Here is an 18,052-nt window from a genome sequence, read left to right on the forward strand (position 1 = left end):
GGACTTTTTCTATAAACCTAATATGTAAAACAGATAGAAGTGGAGGTGGACTGGTTGAAATAGGAATGGGAAACTCTCAGTCTCACCCGCTCTTGCCCCCCGACCAGAGGCAACTGCTGTAGCAGCTCAGGGAACCCCTTGCAGTTGGGAAAGGCCAGTTTGGAAAACACTGTCTGCGCATCCTTTTAACAGACTGCACAGGATTCACTTGTATGGATATAGCATCATTGATGCAACCAACTGCCTCCTGCTGTGAAGAGCAATCTTGATGATGCATTTTGTACACAATCATGATTTTCTTCCTGGATACGTTTCTGAAAGTGAAATGTTTGGGTCAAAAATGTGCCCGTTTTAACACCAGACTCCCCTTTGGAAAGATAAAACCACATAAATTCCCGTCTGCAGAGCCAAGTTCTGCACAATCTCCTCACAACTGGATGTTACTATTTAAAACCAATTTTTGTCAATTGTATATGCAAAGGTACGTTGCAGTTGTTTTAATTTACTTTTTTTTTTTTTGGTTACTAAAAAATATTAGACATTTTAAAGTTTGTTGACTACTTACCTTCCTTCTTTTGTGCATATCCAGTTCATACTCTTTGCTTTTTGTTTTTCCTCTACAAGGGCAGTGGTCTTTTATTATCTATATGTAACATTTATTTTTAATGTAGGATTATTAATCCTTCATATGTCACGTAGAACATAGATGGTTAATATACTAATATATAGAGAGACTATGTCATGTTGAATTTTATCTTTTATTTATGCTGTCTTTGATTTAAAAGTGTTAATACTTAGACTATGTTTAGATAAATATTCTCCTATATCTTTTAATTCTTTGATTTTTAAAAGATCTGAATTCTTTAATCCATTTGAAATTTTTTACATTACATAAGTAAGTGAACTAACTTCCTGTTATAACTAACTCACTTTAATTTTCTTATCTTATTGCCATAGCTAGAACTTACAGAGTTCTACTACATAAATTGCATTATATTATATAAATTGTAACTACAGAGTTACAACTTAGCCTGGTGGTTCTCAGCCTTGGGCATTATTGCCTCCCCAGGGGACATTTGGCAATGTGTGGAGACATTTTTGGTTGTTACAACTCCTGTCGGGGAAGGAGTGTATGTGCTGCTGGCATCTAGTAGCTAGAGACCAGGGATGCTGTTAAACATTCTACAGTACACAGGACATTCCCCCACAACAAAGAATTACTGGCCCAAAATGTCAATAGTGCTGAGGTTGAGAAGCCTCTTGTTAAATAATAGTGGAATTAGCAACTCCCTTTTGCTTTTTGTACTTACTGCATTGCAAACCAGGGTTTCACTCCTTAAAGACAGCTTGCCTTAAGGTCTCTGTGATGATCCCTCTGGAATGCCTCTGTAAATTTATTCTCTACCCACAGACAGAGTGATGCAGACAGTGCTGTAAAGGACATAGGTGCCTGGGTCAACACGGAAAAAGGAATAAAGAAGGAAAAGCAATGCAGTCACGAATGACACATTAGCAATGTATAGTGTTTATTTTCCTGTCTTGAGACCTCTATGCTCCCCTGACAAGGAGGAATAAGAGCCTCTTCAATTACCCTCCTATTGATTCTCTCCTGGAACTTATGACCTCCATCAGTTAAAGCATCACAAGATGCACTCCGTAAGAATGTGAACAGTGAAGTCACGAAGACCTGGGTTCAAACCCTGGTCCCCTCACTTGCTGGCTGTGGGTGTGAGACCCTGGCCAAGGTCCTTTCCTCCCTGAGTCTCTGAGCCTGTTTCCATATAACATATACTTACCTTGGATGCCATGAAGTGCACTTTAGACTTTATAAGTAGATACCTAGCTCAGCATCTAGAATATAGTGAGGGCTTCTTATACATCCCCATGGAGTCCCAGGCGTGTGCACCTAATGCTGCTGCTCTCTTCTTGCTGAGTTCTGAGAAAGGCATGAAAAGCTGTGCTCTGGCACAGCCCCTGGGAGCCCGGAAGCCAAGAGAGACCAGCCACGAGCACCTGCGCAGGGTTTTATGCCTGTTATTTTTTACATCTTTGCTGTAAACCTGTGAGATATGTAATTTTATTATTGCCATTTTGCAGATGAGGAAACTGAGGCACACAGAGGTTAATACCCTGCCCAAGGTCACTGAGCTAGTAAATGGTGGACTTGGGTTTTAGAGCCTCGCCCCTAACCACTTAGTCACGCTGCCTCCCCACCCCTCTCAGCCCCAGCCCCCCAGCAGCTCGGCTGAAGGACCCCAGTCCAGCTACCCCACCTCCGAGGTTCTTCCCGTGATTCCTCTGGAGCCCCGCGCTTTTATCCTGAGGCCCGGGGGCAGCGCTGAGAACGGGATGGATGCTGAGAGGAAGGGGGTGGCACTTCATCAGAGCAGCTGCTGGGGCTGCCACCAGTTGACAGAAAGAGTTCTCTGCTCAAACGCTGTCCCCAGAGGACCTGACACTTCCCAGCATCCCGGAACTGTCCCCACGGAGCTCTGATGGCAGCCTGACTGGCTTCCTGATCTTCGGAAATGTACTTAACTTCCCCATCCCTCAGCTGGTGTCTGGGAGGAGATTCAATTACATAGTAATGAGCCTGAATCCTGCAGAGCCTGCCTCTTAATCACCAGCTGAAAAATGCAAGCATCTAAGACACAGGCAGGCCACCCTGGCCATGACCCCATTAACCTAATCCTGTTAGACTCCTCTGCTCCCCTTGGCTCAGCTGCAGGACTGCTATGGGAGGTGACCTTCCAGAACAGAGGGCTCCTCATCTAGGGATGCTGCGTCTGGGCGAGCTGTGCCTCGGGCGTGGTGCAGGTGTGGCCCTGCCATGGCAGGGACGGGTGGGGCAGGAGCTCTCGTGGCTGGATCTAGAGAAGGCCAGGGAGAAAGCTACATGCCCAGGTGGTACCAGCCTCCCTCTCTGCAGGAGTCTCACTGCCCGCACCATTGTCAGCGTCACGCTGGGCGCTGCCACATCAGGGCTCTGATGCCTGGCACTGTACATAACAGAACATACCATGTAATCCTCACAACAGTTCTGTACTTCCATGCTTTACAGGCTAGGGAAACTGAGGCTCAGAGTAGTCGGGTAGCTTTCCCAAAGACACACAGCTGCAGAACTGGATTGGATCCCCGTTTGGGCTAACTCCAATGCCCACACTTTTGGAATCATTACAGAGGTATCAGGGTGCATCTATAATGTGTCTTTGCAGAGTGTCCATTCTTCTGAGTTAGAACTTGTATGTAGTGTATGTCAGGGGATTGCTGGAGGCTTGAAGCTTTCTCCCCAGAGGACAGAAGAGGCCCCGCAGTACTGAGTGCTTTAGTAGGGCTCTGGCCCCCTGCAGTGCTGGGCTATGGAAAGAGCGGGGGTCAGGCTACTAGTCTACTGGGGACCAGGCTTTTGTGGGACAGTTTGAGAGACAGCATCTATTTCTACCCCTGGTTCATTCGGATGTGCTGCCCTCAGTCACTGGTTGGTCCCACCAGTCTACATTCTGCCCTGGGTGACCTTAGAACTGTTTAGGTCTGGACATTAAAGGACAGGAAACCTGGGACACTGTCAGGAGGGCCAGGCCCCAAATCTATCCTTCCATTCTGGGTGAGATAGATGGATGGGGAGCAACTTTACTGATCTCACATTCTCTCTTGGCCCTGAGAAGGGGCTGATGGGTGGGTGCCTTGGGGCTTGGGTGACGGCCTGATAAGAGGTTGGTGTGGGGTGAAGCCCTTCCTTGTCTCTCATACCCAGTCTCCCAGGCAGAGAGAAACCCAACCTTTGGAGCTCCAGCTGGGTCAGCAAAGACCCCTGAGCCCCTTTACTTCCTGGGATCTTTGCCTTCCTTCCAGCATCAGACAGGAATTAGTCCATCAGTAGAAAGGTTGAGCCCATGGGACAGGTCCAGCTCTGGATGTAACCAGGTACCTCTGGGACAGTGATGAACATTGCCTCAGTAGGAGATGGGCAAAGCCTGCTCAGGCATCTGGTCAACCAGGAAGGATGAGCAGAGAGGAGACAGGGTGGCCATGGAGAGTAGAGCAAGCCCACTGGGGTTTCAGTGCTCTCTCCCCTTTGCTTTCCTCCCAGAGACAGACCTCTTTATATTTTTTCTTCTTCCATTTGTTTTCTTTCCTTTCCACTTCCCCTTTCTCACCTCCTGTAGATCTCCCATCTCAGAGTAAAAGCCAAAGCTCTTGCAAGGCAGACACGGCCCTAATGATCTGCTTGCTTTCTTCCTTCTGAACTCACCTCCTTACCGTTTCTTGAGCTCCCCAGGCCTGCTGCCACCTTGGGACCTTTGCATCTCCTGTTCCCGTCTTCTCCCAGGTACCCACACGCCGCCCTCTCACTGCCTTCACGCTTTACTCAGCTGTCACCTCCTCTCTCATCCATCTGAAATTCCAGCAGTCATCCTGCCCTTTTCTTACCTCATTTTTCCCTAGCATTAATGCTAGCTAACGTGTGTGTATATTATTTTTTATCTTGTTTTCTGTCTGTCCATCCAACTAGGATGGAACCTCCATGAGGGCAGGGATTTTTGTCTGTTTGGTTCACTGCTATATACCCAGAGCCTGGCACATAGCAAAGGCTTGATAAATATTTACTGAATGAATGAATGAGTGCTCTGTACTCACGCCCAGCGGACCTGAAGCCTTAGCGGGGTGCTGTCTCCTAGCCCCAGGAATGGAGTGGAGGCTGCGTTTGAACACAGAGCCACCCCCAGCCCCAACATCACTGGCTTCTTGGCCGGACAGGTGCTGGGGGTGGCAGGTATCTTACTGTTGCCTTGGCTTTAACCCAGTCTTCACTAAGCACAGAAAATGTTGCGTGGCTTACCCAAGTGACACTTGAAGTTCAAGAAGTCCAGTTGTTCCAGTTTCTGTGTGGACAGCTCTGGGGGCAGCCTCTTCCTGGTGGCATAAACAGCTTGACCCGAGACCTTTGTGTATGTTGTGGTTCTCTGAGCAGAGAGAGCAGGGAGTGGGCTGGAGTTTGGGGGTTTCCTGAGGTCTGATTTCTGTGATGATCTCAGTAAATGCAAAGGGGTCCCATAATCCTGGAGGGGCTGTAGAAACCTGGGAATCCCCTGTTTAGGTTTGGGTATGAATTATTTAGAAAGGAGGGCAAGTCCTAATCCAGAAAAGCATAACGTGTCCCTGATATATTGTCAAGTTGTCATACATGTGTGTCTGTGTCTGTGTGTCCGTGTGTGTCTGTGTCTCTCTGTGTATCTCTGTGTGCTTGTGTGTCTGTCTGCATGTAGCCATGTGTGTTGAGGAGATGGGCATCAGAAGGGCAGCTCTGGATTCTGCCTCCGTGACATTCAGGAGTCTCTGGCATGTCTGGTGTTTTAGTGGCTGTAAGCTCTATGAGACTGAAGCATGATGGCTTTCTCTCCTGCTGTTTTATTTCTTTAACACAGTGGTTTTCAATCCCGGCTGCATATTACCTCAGCTGGAGAGCCTTATAAAATACCGAAGCCCCAGTGTTACCCCACACTGGTTAAATCAGAATTTCCGGACATGGAACCTGGGCCCTGCTGCATGTCTGAAGCTCCACAGGTGACTCTGGTTGCAGCCAGGCCTGGGCTTCCCTGCTTTACTCTCCTGTGAGCTGTGAGTCAAGAGGCTGTAGTAGACCAGAGGAAACAGCTCTGAACTTGGAGCCGGAGCGGTGGTGGGAGGTGTGGGTGGGGTGAGGAGGTGCGTTTCAGCACTGGTTCCCTCGTGAAATCATCTTTGACTTTGAGTAGGTTATTTTGTCTTTCTGGTCCTTAATTTTCTTTCTTGGTAAGACAGAGATCATTACACCTTCCTGCCTATCTCCTACCCATGGTTTGAGGTCATTTATATGAAAGGGCTTTGTAGATTCTGAAAGGTCACTCAAATGCAAGGAAACATTATTAGCATTATTTGTGTTAGCCCTTTGTAGAGACCAAAAGAGTGAGGCAGGAGGTGGGTGTGTAATTACAGCAAGGTCAGAGTAAAAGAAAAGCTGTGGGCGCGTACCATGGTTACTCTGTGATTTAGCTTTGCAAAGGTAGCCAAACCCGTAATGCCTGTGCTTGTAATTCCAGGAGCTGACACTAGGTGGTGCCTGATCCATGGTGTGGACTGGGAGGGTATCATTTGGGGACGGGTTTTGCCCCCTTTGCTTACAATGCAGTTATTTACTGACAGAATCATTTACATATCAAGATAAGATTTTTAAAATAAATTTATTTATTTTATTTATTTATTTTTGGCTGCATTGGGTCTTCGTTGCTGTGTGCAGGCTTTCCCTAGTTGCGGTGAGCAGGGGCTACCCTTCACTGCAGTGGCTACTCTTGCTACAGAGCACGGGCTCTAGAGCGCAGGCTCAGCAGTTGTGGCACATGGGCTTAGCTGCTCTGCGGCATGTGGGATCTTCCAGGACCAGGGATCGAACCCGTGTTCCTTGCATTGGCAGGCAGATTCCTAACCACTGCGCCACCAGGGAAGCCCTCAAGATAAGATTTTGAATGCCGTTCTCACGCTGTCTTTGCACAATTAGGTGGTGATCTTCATTCTGCCCAGGGGCTCCTTCTTAGTTTCCTCCTTTCCTGAGATTTCTGGCAACTGTAACACCAGCCCTCATTCTGGGGCCTGGAGTTGGCTCTGCCTGCCCAGATTTCAGAGCAACATCGAAAAGCTTTGCTTGCTGGCAGTGAACCAGCGAGAGGCCCGCTTGGCTCCTGTGAAGACTTAATTAGCTTTTGAGCTGCTCCCCTGTCAATCTGGCTTTCTCTGCTCCTCCCTCCCCTCTGGAGTTTAAGGGGGAGAATCTCATTTTCTTCTCCCAGGGGCCCATTCCTTGCAAGTCACTGTAGCTTTCTTTCCTCTCTGTGATCAGGAGAGCCGGATGGAGGTGTCAAGGCGGTAATTGTAGAAGCTGACTGACACTTCTTCCTGCAGTTAAGGGAGAGCGACTTTGGATATGAAGCTACATCGCTCATCCCCGCTGTTTGTGAACCTGACCCACCGACCCCACCCCCCCAACCCCGTATGGGTTACTTTGCATAAAATCACTCAATCCTTTCAGAGAGCCAACCCAGCGACTTTCATCCAGTTTTCTTATAAGAACCTAGGTTGTTTGCTTAGGCTTTTCCCCCTCTTTCTTTAACTGTTTGAGAACACATCTGAAATCCACAGTTGTGGATGTCAAGGCTCAGTGGGTGTAAATACACACAGAGCTTTTGGAATAACACACATGGAACAACTCACAGTGATTGCCTCTGGGGAGGGGATTAGGTGTTTGAGCTGGTCTGTGTACTCCTGTGAAATCGTCCATGGCAGCGAAGGCTTGGGATTCTTTGGCTGATTCAGTGCAGTCTTACTTCACTCCATCAGACCCTAAAAAATAGATACAGAAGGAAGGGGACGCCCCTTAATCCACTGTCTCACTAGCATGCCAGGTCCCCAGTGATCTTTTTCTTAGGCTTATGGGAGCTTGGGGGACATAGAGAGTGGGTTTTCCAGGATGAGGTACTCAGATAGGGACCAAGGTGAGACGTCACTGGGAAATTGCTGGGTGCTGTCAAAGCAAAGTCCTCACTGGCCACCGCGGGAGGAATAGCTTGAGTGGAGACGGTGGAGGCTGGGAGCCTATGCAGCCTCTGGATTCTACAACAAGGCCCTTCACAGTGGTCTTTTGCCAGGTTCTCCCCACCCCCAGCTCTTCCCAAGTGCATGCCCTCCCCCTTCTTGGGCAAATTCCCCGGGATCACACCCAGCTTCCTGCCAATCCCCTCTAATATCTGCATCTCTTCCCTTCTTCCTGGAACCTCCTTTGAAGTCTGTGAGTAATCCTTCCTTTCCCCAGAGGCAAGGCCTTCCCTCAGTTTGTTCTTTCATTGTAGACCAGATGGCTCATTACACCTTGATCCTCAACCAACCAAAGACCATCTCCTTCTTCCAGGGCATACAGCTCTTTTCACAAGGCAGAGATAAGTAACAAAAGCAAAAACAAAGCAAAAAAGTAAAAAAAGCAAAAACAGTTAAAGTTTCGTATTAAAATGCTCTGGCCATTGATAGCCTACCTAGAAGTTTTAAATCCAGGTAGACTAGGTTTGCCTTTCGTTCCAGCCACAGTGTGCAGTTTTCTGGAGCAGGCTTTGCAGCCCCACCTCTAGGACTTTGCATATACTATTCCCTCTGCCTGGAGCACACTTCCCTTCACTGCTTCTTCACTTTTTTGACCCGTCTTTTTACAGGGTTCCCCTTGGGCATCTCTTTATCCTGTAAGAGCCTAATTCTCTAACACACGTGCCAAACTTTCATTCAACTCATGAATGAGGTGTGATAAATTGTTACAGTAAGGTCTCCAATTTATCCATGCCTCCCTGTATCTATACCTTCCCACCCTGTGACATCCTTTGACCAATGACACAATAACAAAGGAGGAATAAGCAGAAACTCGAAAAGTACTTGCATATTGGTGCTTGCCCTCACTTGCTGCTCTTCGAATCCAGCAACCATTATATAAAAAGCTCGGCTAGCCTGCTGGATGATGGGAGACACAGTTCCAATTGTCCCTCGTGCTCTGGTCATTAGCTGGCCAATCCTCTGACACGTAAGCAAGGATGTTTTAGATCACTCAGGTGCCAGGTGTCCTGCCAGCTAACTACAGGTGCATAATCATGTCCAGTAGAGTCTACTCATGCCATCCCAGACCAAAAGAACTTCCCAGCCAACATGAAGAATCAGGAGCTGAATAAATGGCTCTTGTTTGAAGCCATTCAGTTTGGGGTTTTGCTACACAGCTGAAGCTACCTGATACATGAGGGAATCGACAGAAAGAAAAATAGCTGGTTGACTAAAGATATGAAAAATTGGGATTTATGCAGTCAGTGGAAAAAAGAATGCTGAGATAAAAGTACCAATTCACCTTTTACAATTCAGTGTAAAACTGGTTAATATCCAACAGGGCAATAAAAAGTCACCCATTGCGTTATCTTCCATCAAAGACTCAGAGATGATAGTGTTTAGGAAGTGAAAGAAAAAGTTTACTTTCAAAGATGTCAGAGAATTAGGCCTCAGAAGGGCTGGCTTGCCAAATATAAAACACAATGAGCATTTAAAGAAAAAAGCTGCAAAATCACCAAGGTTATCAAGTTTAAATTAGCCTTTTCATGGTGAAAGACACCAGCTTTCTCAGATCATTATCATAATCCTAAAGGTCATGGCATATCTTCAGATATCAGCATAGTAAAAATCAAGGGTACGTGGATATTGTTAGGGAGATATTGCAGGTTTATGGGAAATAGGCAAGGTTTCACAATGTAGGGGACCAGAGCTAGGCAAGGTGATCCTGTTCTTTTCACTTTATTTTCCTTCCTAGCTGTGGTGTATAAAGAACTTAATCATACTGGAATTAGAAAGTATTAGTGTCAGTTCTTATTTCTATACTTATTTACTGGACAGAAAAAAAAAAATCTCTCTTGACCTGTTTTATATGAGTTAACTTCTAATTTTATGCCCAAGCTCTAATCAAGAATTTGTCAAAGATACGTTCCCATAGAGGTCAGGTGACCCTCCAGTGGGCTTCTTAGAAAATGCTCCAGCATAGCTTTAAATGGCCACACAGTCATCTTTTTGTCTTATTTGCAAGTCATGGATAATTTTCCCAAACAAGTTAGCTGCCCCTTCTTTGTGCTGTCTCAGCATCTGAACCCACTTATCACAGTCTGTTGTCATAAATGCCCGCTTGTGAGGTCTCTTCTAGACTCTGGCCTCCTGGAGGGTGGGGACGTTCCTAAGGCTTAGTACAGGGCCTTGTATAAACATTGTTGAATGACAGGATCAGCAGATTGCTACCTCATAGAACCAAGGACAGTGTTTCCCGTACTCGGTGCCAGAATTTCCAGGGGTGCTTTGCTAAGCAGCTTCCCAGCCGATGCCGGTAAAGTGATGGGCTGGAGCTGCCTGGTCCTGGCTGGCAGACTCGGCATGTCTCTTCACAGCTCTGGTTCAGTGACATCACATTAGTAGTCTGAGACTGGGCACGGTGGGAGCATTTTACACCATGGAACTTGGCAAATGCTGCAAGATGAGGGTTTTGGTTTACGAGAGCCAGTTTACCAGCAGGACACTATGCTTCTTCATCTCTGGTCCAAGGACTAATGTTTGAGAATTATTGACCTAGGATGGGGTCAGCCAGCTGCAGCCTGGGGGCTAAATCCAGCCTGCTGCCTGCTTTTGCACTGCCTGCGACCAGGACAGTTTTTATGTTTTTAGAGGGTTTGTTGAAGAGGAAAGAGGAGAAGGAGGAGAATAAGAGGAGGGGGAGGGGGAGGGGGAGGGGGGGAGGGGGAGGTGGAAGGGGAGGGGGAGGGGAGGAGGGGGAGGAGGAAGAGGAGGGGGAGGGGAGGAGGGGGGAAGGGGAAAATGAGATAATACCTGGCCTGCAAAGCCTAGAATGTTTTGTTGTTGTTGTTGTTGTTTTTTTGCTATATGCGGGCCTCTCACTGTTGTGGCCTCTCCTGTTGCGGAGCACAGGCTCCAGATGCGCGGGCTCAGCGGCCATGGCTCACGGGCCCAGCCGCTCCGCAGCATGTGGGATCTCCCTGGACCGGGGCTCGAACCCTTGTCCCTTGCATTGGCAGGCGGATTCTTAACCACTGCACCTCCAGGGCGGTCCCCTGGGTGGAAATTTTTCTTTCTATTATTGATTTCAATTTTAATTACATTATAATCAGAGAACATATATTGTGTGATTTCAATTCATTTAAATTTAAGATTTGTTCAATGACCCAGCATATGGTCAGTCATAGACATTTTTGTGAATGTTCCATGTGCACTCGAAAGGAATGTATATTCTGCTGTTGTTGACTGGAATGTCTTATAAAGGTCAGTTAGAGTCCATTGTTTTATGGTTTATCAGTTCTGATAGGACCGAAGAACCATATAGTTTATAGTTGAAACCTTGTTGGTTTTCTCTCTGCTGGTCCTATCAAATATTGAGCGAGGAGCTGAAGTCTCCTAACAAATTGTGAATTAGTCTATTTCTATTTCTCCTTTCAGTTCCGTAAGTTTTTGCGTCTGTTATTAGGTGTATATACATTAATGATTGTTCTGCCTTCTGGTGAATTGACCCTCTTATAATTATGTAATGTCCCTCTTTATCCCTGGTAATTTTCTTTGCTCTGAAGTCTGCTTTGTCTGTTATTAACATAGATACTCCAACTTTCTTTTGGTTAGTTTGCATGATATATCTTTTTCCATTTATTTACTTTTAACATACGAATATTATCTTTATTTTTTAAATTTTTTTAAATTTTTAAATTTTTTTTTTTTTTTTTTTGCGATACGCAGGCCTCTCACTGTTGTGGCCTCTCCCGTTGCGGGGCACAGGCTCCGGATGCTCAGGCTCAGCGGCCATGGCTCACAGGCCCAGCCGCTCCACGGCATGTGGGATCTTCCCGGACCGGGGCACGAACCCGCATCCCCTGCATCGGCAGGCGGACTCTCAACCACTGTGCCACCAGGGAAGCCCGACATACCAATATTATCTTTAAAGTGAGTTTCTTGTAGGCAACTTATAATAATTTTTAAAAATCCATTGGCACAATCTCTTTTAATCTGTGTCTTGGATTTAGGGCTACCATTTTATTATTTGTTTCTCTTTGTTCTCTTTTATTTTTTGTCTTCTCAGTTTACTTAGAATCAGTATTGCACCACTTCCAGTAGAATGTAGACACCATCTCACAACTAGGTACCTTTGCCCTTTCCCCTTATATTGTAGTCACCTTACGTCTTACACCTACGGACATTAAACATGCCATCAAGAACTTGAGTTATTCTGGAATTAATTTTGGTTACTCAGCTCTGTTGGTTTGTTGTCACACTGCTCTGAGACCTGACCAAACATGTGGCTATAAACATGACACATGGAATGTGGTGAACATGTTTTTTAAATAAAGGAAAACCATTTCTAGGACAGATTTTTTTTTTTTTTTTTTTTGCGGTACGCGGGCCTCTCACTGTTGTGGCCTCTCCCGTTGCGGAGCACAGGCTCCGGACGCCCGGGCTCAGCGGCCATGGCTCACGGGCCCAGCCGCTCCGCGGCATGTGGGATCTTTCCAGACCGGGGCACGAACCCGCGTCCTCTGTATCGACAGGCGGACTCTCAACCACTGTGCCACCAGGGAAGCCCTCTAGGACAGATTTTTATAGATCCACCCAAAGTGGGTGTGGGCAACAGAATACTATCATTTTGTAAGGGTTTTGAACATTTATAAGCAGAAATGGGGAAACTTGGAGAAGCAGGGTGAAAGGAGTCACTTTAGCTGGAATGTAGGTTAGAAGAGTGAGAACATAAGCTATCCAGGGAGGCTGCGGAGACAAATAAACAGAGGATGGGTTGACAGATGGTTGGTGGCTTAAGAGACATGGACCTCTTAATTCCCCTGTTTCGACACTCAGAGAAGCTGGAGCAGAAAGAGTTTTGATTGATAGGGATTGAATCCCAGCTCAGCCACCTAGGAGACATTGACCCTGGGACAATTACTTCTCCTCTTCCAGCCTCAGTTTCTTTATAAGGTAGCTGTGGAGAGTACACGAGTTTATGTACGTAAAGGAACCCACCCAGTGACACATATGAGAAACGTTGTAACTGGTGGTGATTATTATTGCCACCCAGGCCTTCCTGTGTGTAGTCTGTGCTCTCGTAGACATGTCAAAGCAGCTTATTTAATTAAAAAAAAATTGACCTGAGGTTTGCCCTGAGAAACTTTCCCTTCCTGGTGGTTCTCAACCCTGGCCACACATTAGAGTCATCTGGATACTTTAGAATATGTGTGGGCCCCCTCCGTCAGTCAGACGTTCTGATTGAATTGGTCTAGGGAGTGATAGATAGATAGATAGATAGATATAGAGAGATAGATAAAGATAGAGCTACATAGATAGATTAGATAGATACATACATACATAATAGATACATAGATATATAGATAGAGAGATAGATAGAGAGATAGATAGAAGATAGAACCACCGAGAATTGTTCAAGTAAGAATTATTTTGGTGGCAGGGAACGCAAATGTGCTAATGGAGGTGGAAGTGTCCAGTAACTGAAACATCCATATCCCCAGGTCTGCGTCAGTGTATTCTGTCCTCTCACAGCTGTGCAAAGAAATTCCCCACATATCTTTCTATTGAGGTAATTCTAAAACATACATAAAATAGAGGTAATTGTATGAATGAACCTCCATCAGTCAGCTCTAACGATTATCAGCGTTTCATCAATTTTGTTTCATCTTTCCTGCTCCCCACCCCATTTTCTGTGTTGGATCATTTTAAACAAATCCCAAATATCATGTTCTTTTTCATTGGCTTTTTTTGAAAACCTCCCCAAGTGATCCTAATGTCGGCTGGGATTTGAAATGCATGAGGCAAATCTTCTTAAAGTCACGGGCAAATGCTTAATTAGGAGACCAAATCCTTCACAGTGTTTCAAATAAAGCCTCGGAATCCATCTGACATAGATGTAATGTATGTGCAATTTCTTTGTGTATAGAGTAATTATGAATTAATGGTAAGTAGCTCGTGTAAATAGGTAATTAGCATTATGCAGCTAAAATGAGTTTTCATAAATTTTTCTCCCTTAGTTCTCCAAAATCTGTAAACAACACTAATGTAGTTTAATTTTCATGTCATACCCATAATCACAAAAACACAGCACTGACACTCTTTAACGAAATTCAAAGATGTATGGATCTTTCTCCCCAGAAGTCAGCGTGCAGCATCCGTGGGCCTGCCTGGGACCCAGAGGTCTGGCACTTTCTGTTCAAACGCCTCCTGCCTCCTGCTCCTGCTACAACCTAATGTTTCAGGTAAGACGCCTCTAGTGGCTCCAGATTTGCCAGGCTCTGACTTGAAATCATTTGCAATGCAGTAGTAGGCTGTGAACAAGTGATATTAGATTGATCTCTGCTCTCAGTGGAAAAACAGCTAGAAATCAATGGAAAAACCAATGGTCTTTTGATGGGAAAAAGAGAAAGAAGAAGAATTTAGAATGTTTATCATTCATTCTTTCAGTGAGTACTTATTGAGTATCTACTACGTGCCAACCATTGTGCTAGGTGTTTGGAATATATCAAAGAACCAGATGGACAGAGATCCCTGCCATCACAGGGCGCACCAAAGGAGCTGTTCTGCGTCTCCCCAGAAACAGCCTCCACAGTCTGTTTTGCCTTCATGTCAATTTTGTTATCCCTGCAGTCAGCTGTGGCCATCATGACCCTGTGGCAGTCCCCTTGTTCTAGGAGGCTGGGACTACAGAAAGCAGCTACAACAAGGGGAGGTGGTATATTTCCCATACATTTCCCAAGCTGGACTGAGCCTTTGGGCAGATAAATTTGACCTTTTGGCAGAGAGGATGAAGAAATGAATGCCAAAAGTACGGACTAACCCCAGGGCTCAGTCATCTGATGGCAGACCCAAGGAGAAGGACTCAGGACAAACATCAGTGGGTGTGGTACATGCCTGTATATGCAGGAAAGCATTGTGGTCAGTTGGTAATATCTACTATGGAATCTGGAATGGCGAGTAAGATAAGCAGCTACTCTCTTAATCCCTGTGCTAAATTTTGAAATCCCTCTCTCCCTGTCCAACTCCCTTCACTCCCTCCCCACCTCCAGGGAACTATTTTCTGTTCCTCTAGCTTAGTTTTCATTTTCTTGAGTTTTATATAGAGGGAAACATACAATATGTGCTCTTTTACATCAGGCTTCTTTTTTTTTTTAATAATTATGTAATTATTTATTATTTGGTTGCACCAGGTCTTAGTTCCAGCAGGTGGGCTTCTTAGTTGCAGCTCGCAGGCTCCTTAGTCGTGGTTCACCAGCTCCTTAGTTGCGGCACACAGCCTCCTTAGTTGTGGCATGCGAACTCTTAGTTGCGGCATGCATGTGGGATCTAGTTGCCTGACCAGGGATCGAACCTGGGCCCCCTGCATCGGGAATGTAGAGTCTTATCCACTGGGCCACCAGGGAAGTCCCTACATCAGGCTTCTTTCCCTCAGCATTATCATCTAGAGATTCATCCTTGTTGTTGGCTTTATCAGTAATTCATTACTGAAGAATGGGTAAAGAAGATGTGGTACATATATACAATGGAATATTACTGAGCCATAAAAAGGAACGAAATTGGGTCATTTGTAGAGATGCGGATGGACCTAGAGCTTGTCATACAGAGTGAAGTAAGCCTGAAAGAAAAAAACAAATATTGTATATTAATGCATATATGTGGAATATAGAAAAATGGTACAGATGAACCTATTTGCAGGGCAGGAATAGAGACGTAGACATAGAGAACAGACATGTAGACACAGTGGGGGAAGGGGAGCGTGGGACGAATTTGGAGATTAGGATTGACATATATACACTACCATGCGTAAAATAGATAGCTAGAGGGAACATGCTATAGAGCACAGGACGCTCAGCTCAGTGCTCTGTGACGACCTAGATGAGTGGGATGGGCGGATGGGGTGGGAAGGAGGTCCAAGAGGGAGGGGATATAAGTATAGTATAGCTGATTCACTTCATTGTATAACAGAAACTAGCACAACATTGTAAAGCAATTATACTCCAATAAAAAAATAATTCAGTACTGCTGAGTAGTACTAATCCCCTGTATGGATATGCAACAATTTGTGTATCTACTCACCTGTTGAAGGATTGACGGATATTCAGTTGTTTCCAATTTTAGCATAGAATTTTTTTTCTTTTTTAATAAATTATTTATTTTATTTTATTTTTGGCTGCGTTGGGTCTTTGTTTCTGCGCGCGGGCGTTTCTCTGGTTGCTGCGAGCAGGGGCTACTCTTCATTGCAGTGCGTGGGCTTCTCACTGAGGTGGCTTCTCTTGTTGTGGAGCACGGGCTCTAAGTGCGTGGGCTTCAGTAGTTGTGGCTCGTGGCCTCTAGAGCGCAGGCGCAGTAGTTGTGGCGCACGGGCTTAGTTGCTCCGCGGCACGTGGGATCTTCCTGGACCAGGGCTCGAACCCGTGTCCCCTGCATTGGCAGGCGAATTCTTAATCACTGTGCCACCAGGGAAGCCCTAGTTGTTTCCAATTTTGTCTATTACAAATAAAGCTGCTATAAACATCTGTGTACAAATCTTTGTACAGATGTATACAGTCTTTCCCTTGGGAAAATACCTAGGACTAGAATGACTGGATCATATGACATTTTACATTCCCATCAGCAATGCATGAGAGTTACAGTTACACCACATCCTTGCCAGCATTTGGTGAGGTCAATCTTTTAAATTTTAGTTACCTGAATATGTGTGTAGCGATATTTCACTGTGGGTTTAATTTGCCTGTTAATGGATAATGATGTTGAACATTTTTCATATGCTTATTTGCCTTCCTCTTTGGCTATTACTGTATGTATCTCACTTGATGGTTACAAGAGCCCATTTTACAGATGAAATTGGAGTCTCCAAGGGAGGTTTAGTGACAAAGTCATTTGGCCAGCAAGTTGCAGAGTTAAAACTAGAACCCAGGTCTGACTTCTAGTCCAAAGCTGTCTTTACCTCAGCTGAAGGTAGAGACAGGTGGAGGGTCACCAGCAAGGGGAGAGGGACCACAGGTGAGTGTGAGTGTTAGTGTGAGTGTGTGTGTGTTTGCAATAATGAGGGGAAACTTTGCAGTACACTTTGCATGAGGGTCAAATCAGATATTAACTTTCTACTTTGGGGGGTTTACCATCAAACTGTGGTGTTTTATATTATGCTCACTCCTAGACAACACTCCAAATTAAAGCTCCATTGCTGGAGTACCATTTGTGGCTGTCTCTTGTGCGACTCTTACCCCTCCTCCAAGATTCAGGGCATTGGAAGTGTGTGTGGTAGTAGTGGGCGGGGGGTGGGGGGGTAGGACTCTGAATTTCTCATCTGGTTCCCTTTCTGCTTCCCTCACTTCCACCCCCTCCCATCTGCTCTCATCCAGCACATTCAAAAAACTCTTCAAGTGTAAAGCTATTTATAACACAGAGCTGGATCTGTCTGTGGATGAGGTAAGCAACAAGCACACAGCCTCAGGCCACTCCACTAGCTTGTTTGGTTCAGGTTGGAAGCATGTAACTGCCCATTCCAAGCAATCCTCCTCTTCATTTACCCTTTCTTGCTTTCACACTTTAAATTCCATCTCTAGACCTTCTCTGAGTTCTCTTTGTAAGCTTATTGGTTTATGGGGAAACAGGGTTGTTTCGTTGTTTTTTTTTTTTTTTCTGTTCAGTACCAGACCTACCAAACTCATTTATAAAGTTATATATGAAAAGCATGAAGACCCTCACCCAGTCAAGTAGGCCAAGAGGGATTTAGGATGAAGGACAGTGGAAATATTATAGATTATAGTATTAAGTAGTATAGATTTCATGCAGCACGACATTGATTAGTAAGCTTGTTATTAATCGGGGCTCTTTCCAGACTGAATCGCTTGTGGCACAGGGCGTGGGGTGTGTGAGTTGTAGGTGTCCATCCCTCGTGGTGGATCGTCTTAGTTCGCCCACGTAATTGACCCCTGACAACTGGCTCGTATAAACTGTAGGTGATAAGAACGATGAGTGAGTTTCCTGTCAGGAACCCGCTTCACTGGGTTGGTGGTGGTGCCTGTGGCCCTGGGTGGAGGCCACGGCGGGCCCAGTGGCCCAGTCACACGAGCCTTGAGTGACGCCTTCTGTGGGCTTTGGAGGCGCGATGGTGGGATGTGGTCCATGTGGCAGGCTGGCCATCACTATTTCAGGGTCAGCTTCCCACACTTCAGCCCATGTGTGTGCTGGGCTGCTGCAGACAGGCCGAGAAGAAGCACACGTGTGGAGGGAACAAAGCCTCAGCCAAGCCTCCCCAGCACGGGATCAAGTTTGTTCATACTTTTCCGAAGCCCTTATGTCTGTTCCCCAGCGCACATCTCAAACAATCCTCTGGAGTGTATACTGCTGGCAGTAACATTCCCATTTTATAGGAGAGGCACAGAACAGTTCCCTTGAACGCAGTCTGGTCCACCTGGCTTGCTGACCAGGTGCTCATCCT

General features: G+C 45.8%; 1 protein-coding gene across 3 annotated transcripts in view; it reads left to right on the top strand.

The window, feature by feature from the left end:
• Nucleotides 1-18,052, top strand: part of ADPRM (ADP-ribose/CDP-alcohol diphosphatase, manganese dependent) — a 379,713-nt gene that overhangs the window by 56,716 nt on the left and 304,945 nt on the right. For all 3 annotated transcript variants that reach the window (XR_007473556.1, XM_049702249.1, XM_049702250.1), the window contains exon 4: nucleotides 13,747-13,850. Coding sequence is in view for 2 of the 3 variants with exons in the window: in XM_049702249.1 (XP_049558206.1) it covers nucleotides 13,747-13,850 (104 nt within the window). In the remaining variant the exon portion in view is untranslated. The remainder of the gene's footprint in view (nucleotides 1-13,746; nucleotides 13,851-18,052) is intronic.

This window comes from Orcinus orca, chromosome 19, assembly GCF_937001465.1.
Source record: "Orcinus orca chromosome 19, mOrcOrc1.1, whole genome shotgun sequence".
Taxonomy (NCBI): domain Eukaryota; kingdom Metazoa; phylum Chordata; class Mammalia; order Artiodactyla; family Delphinidae; genus Orcinus; species Orcinus orca.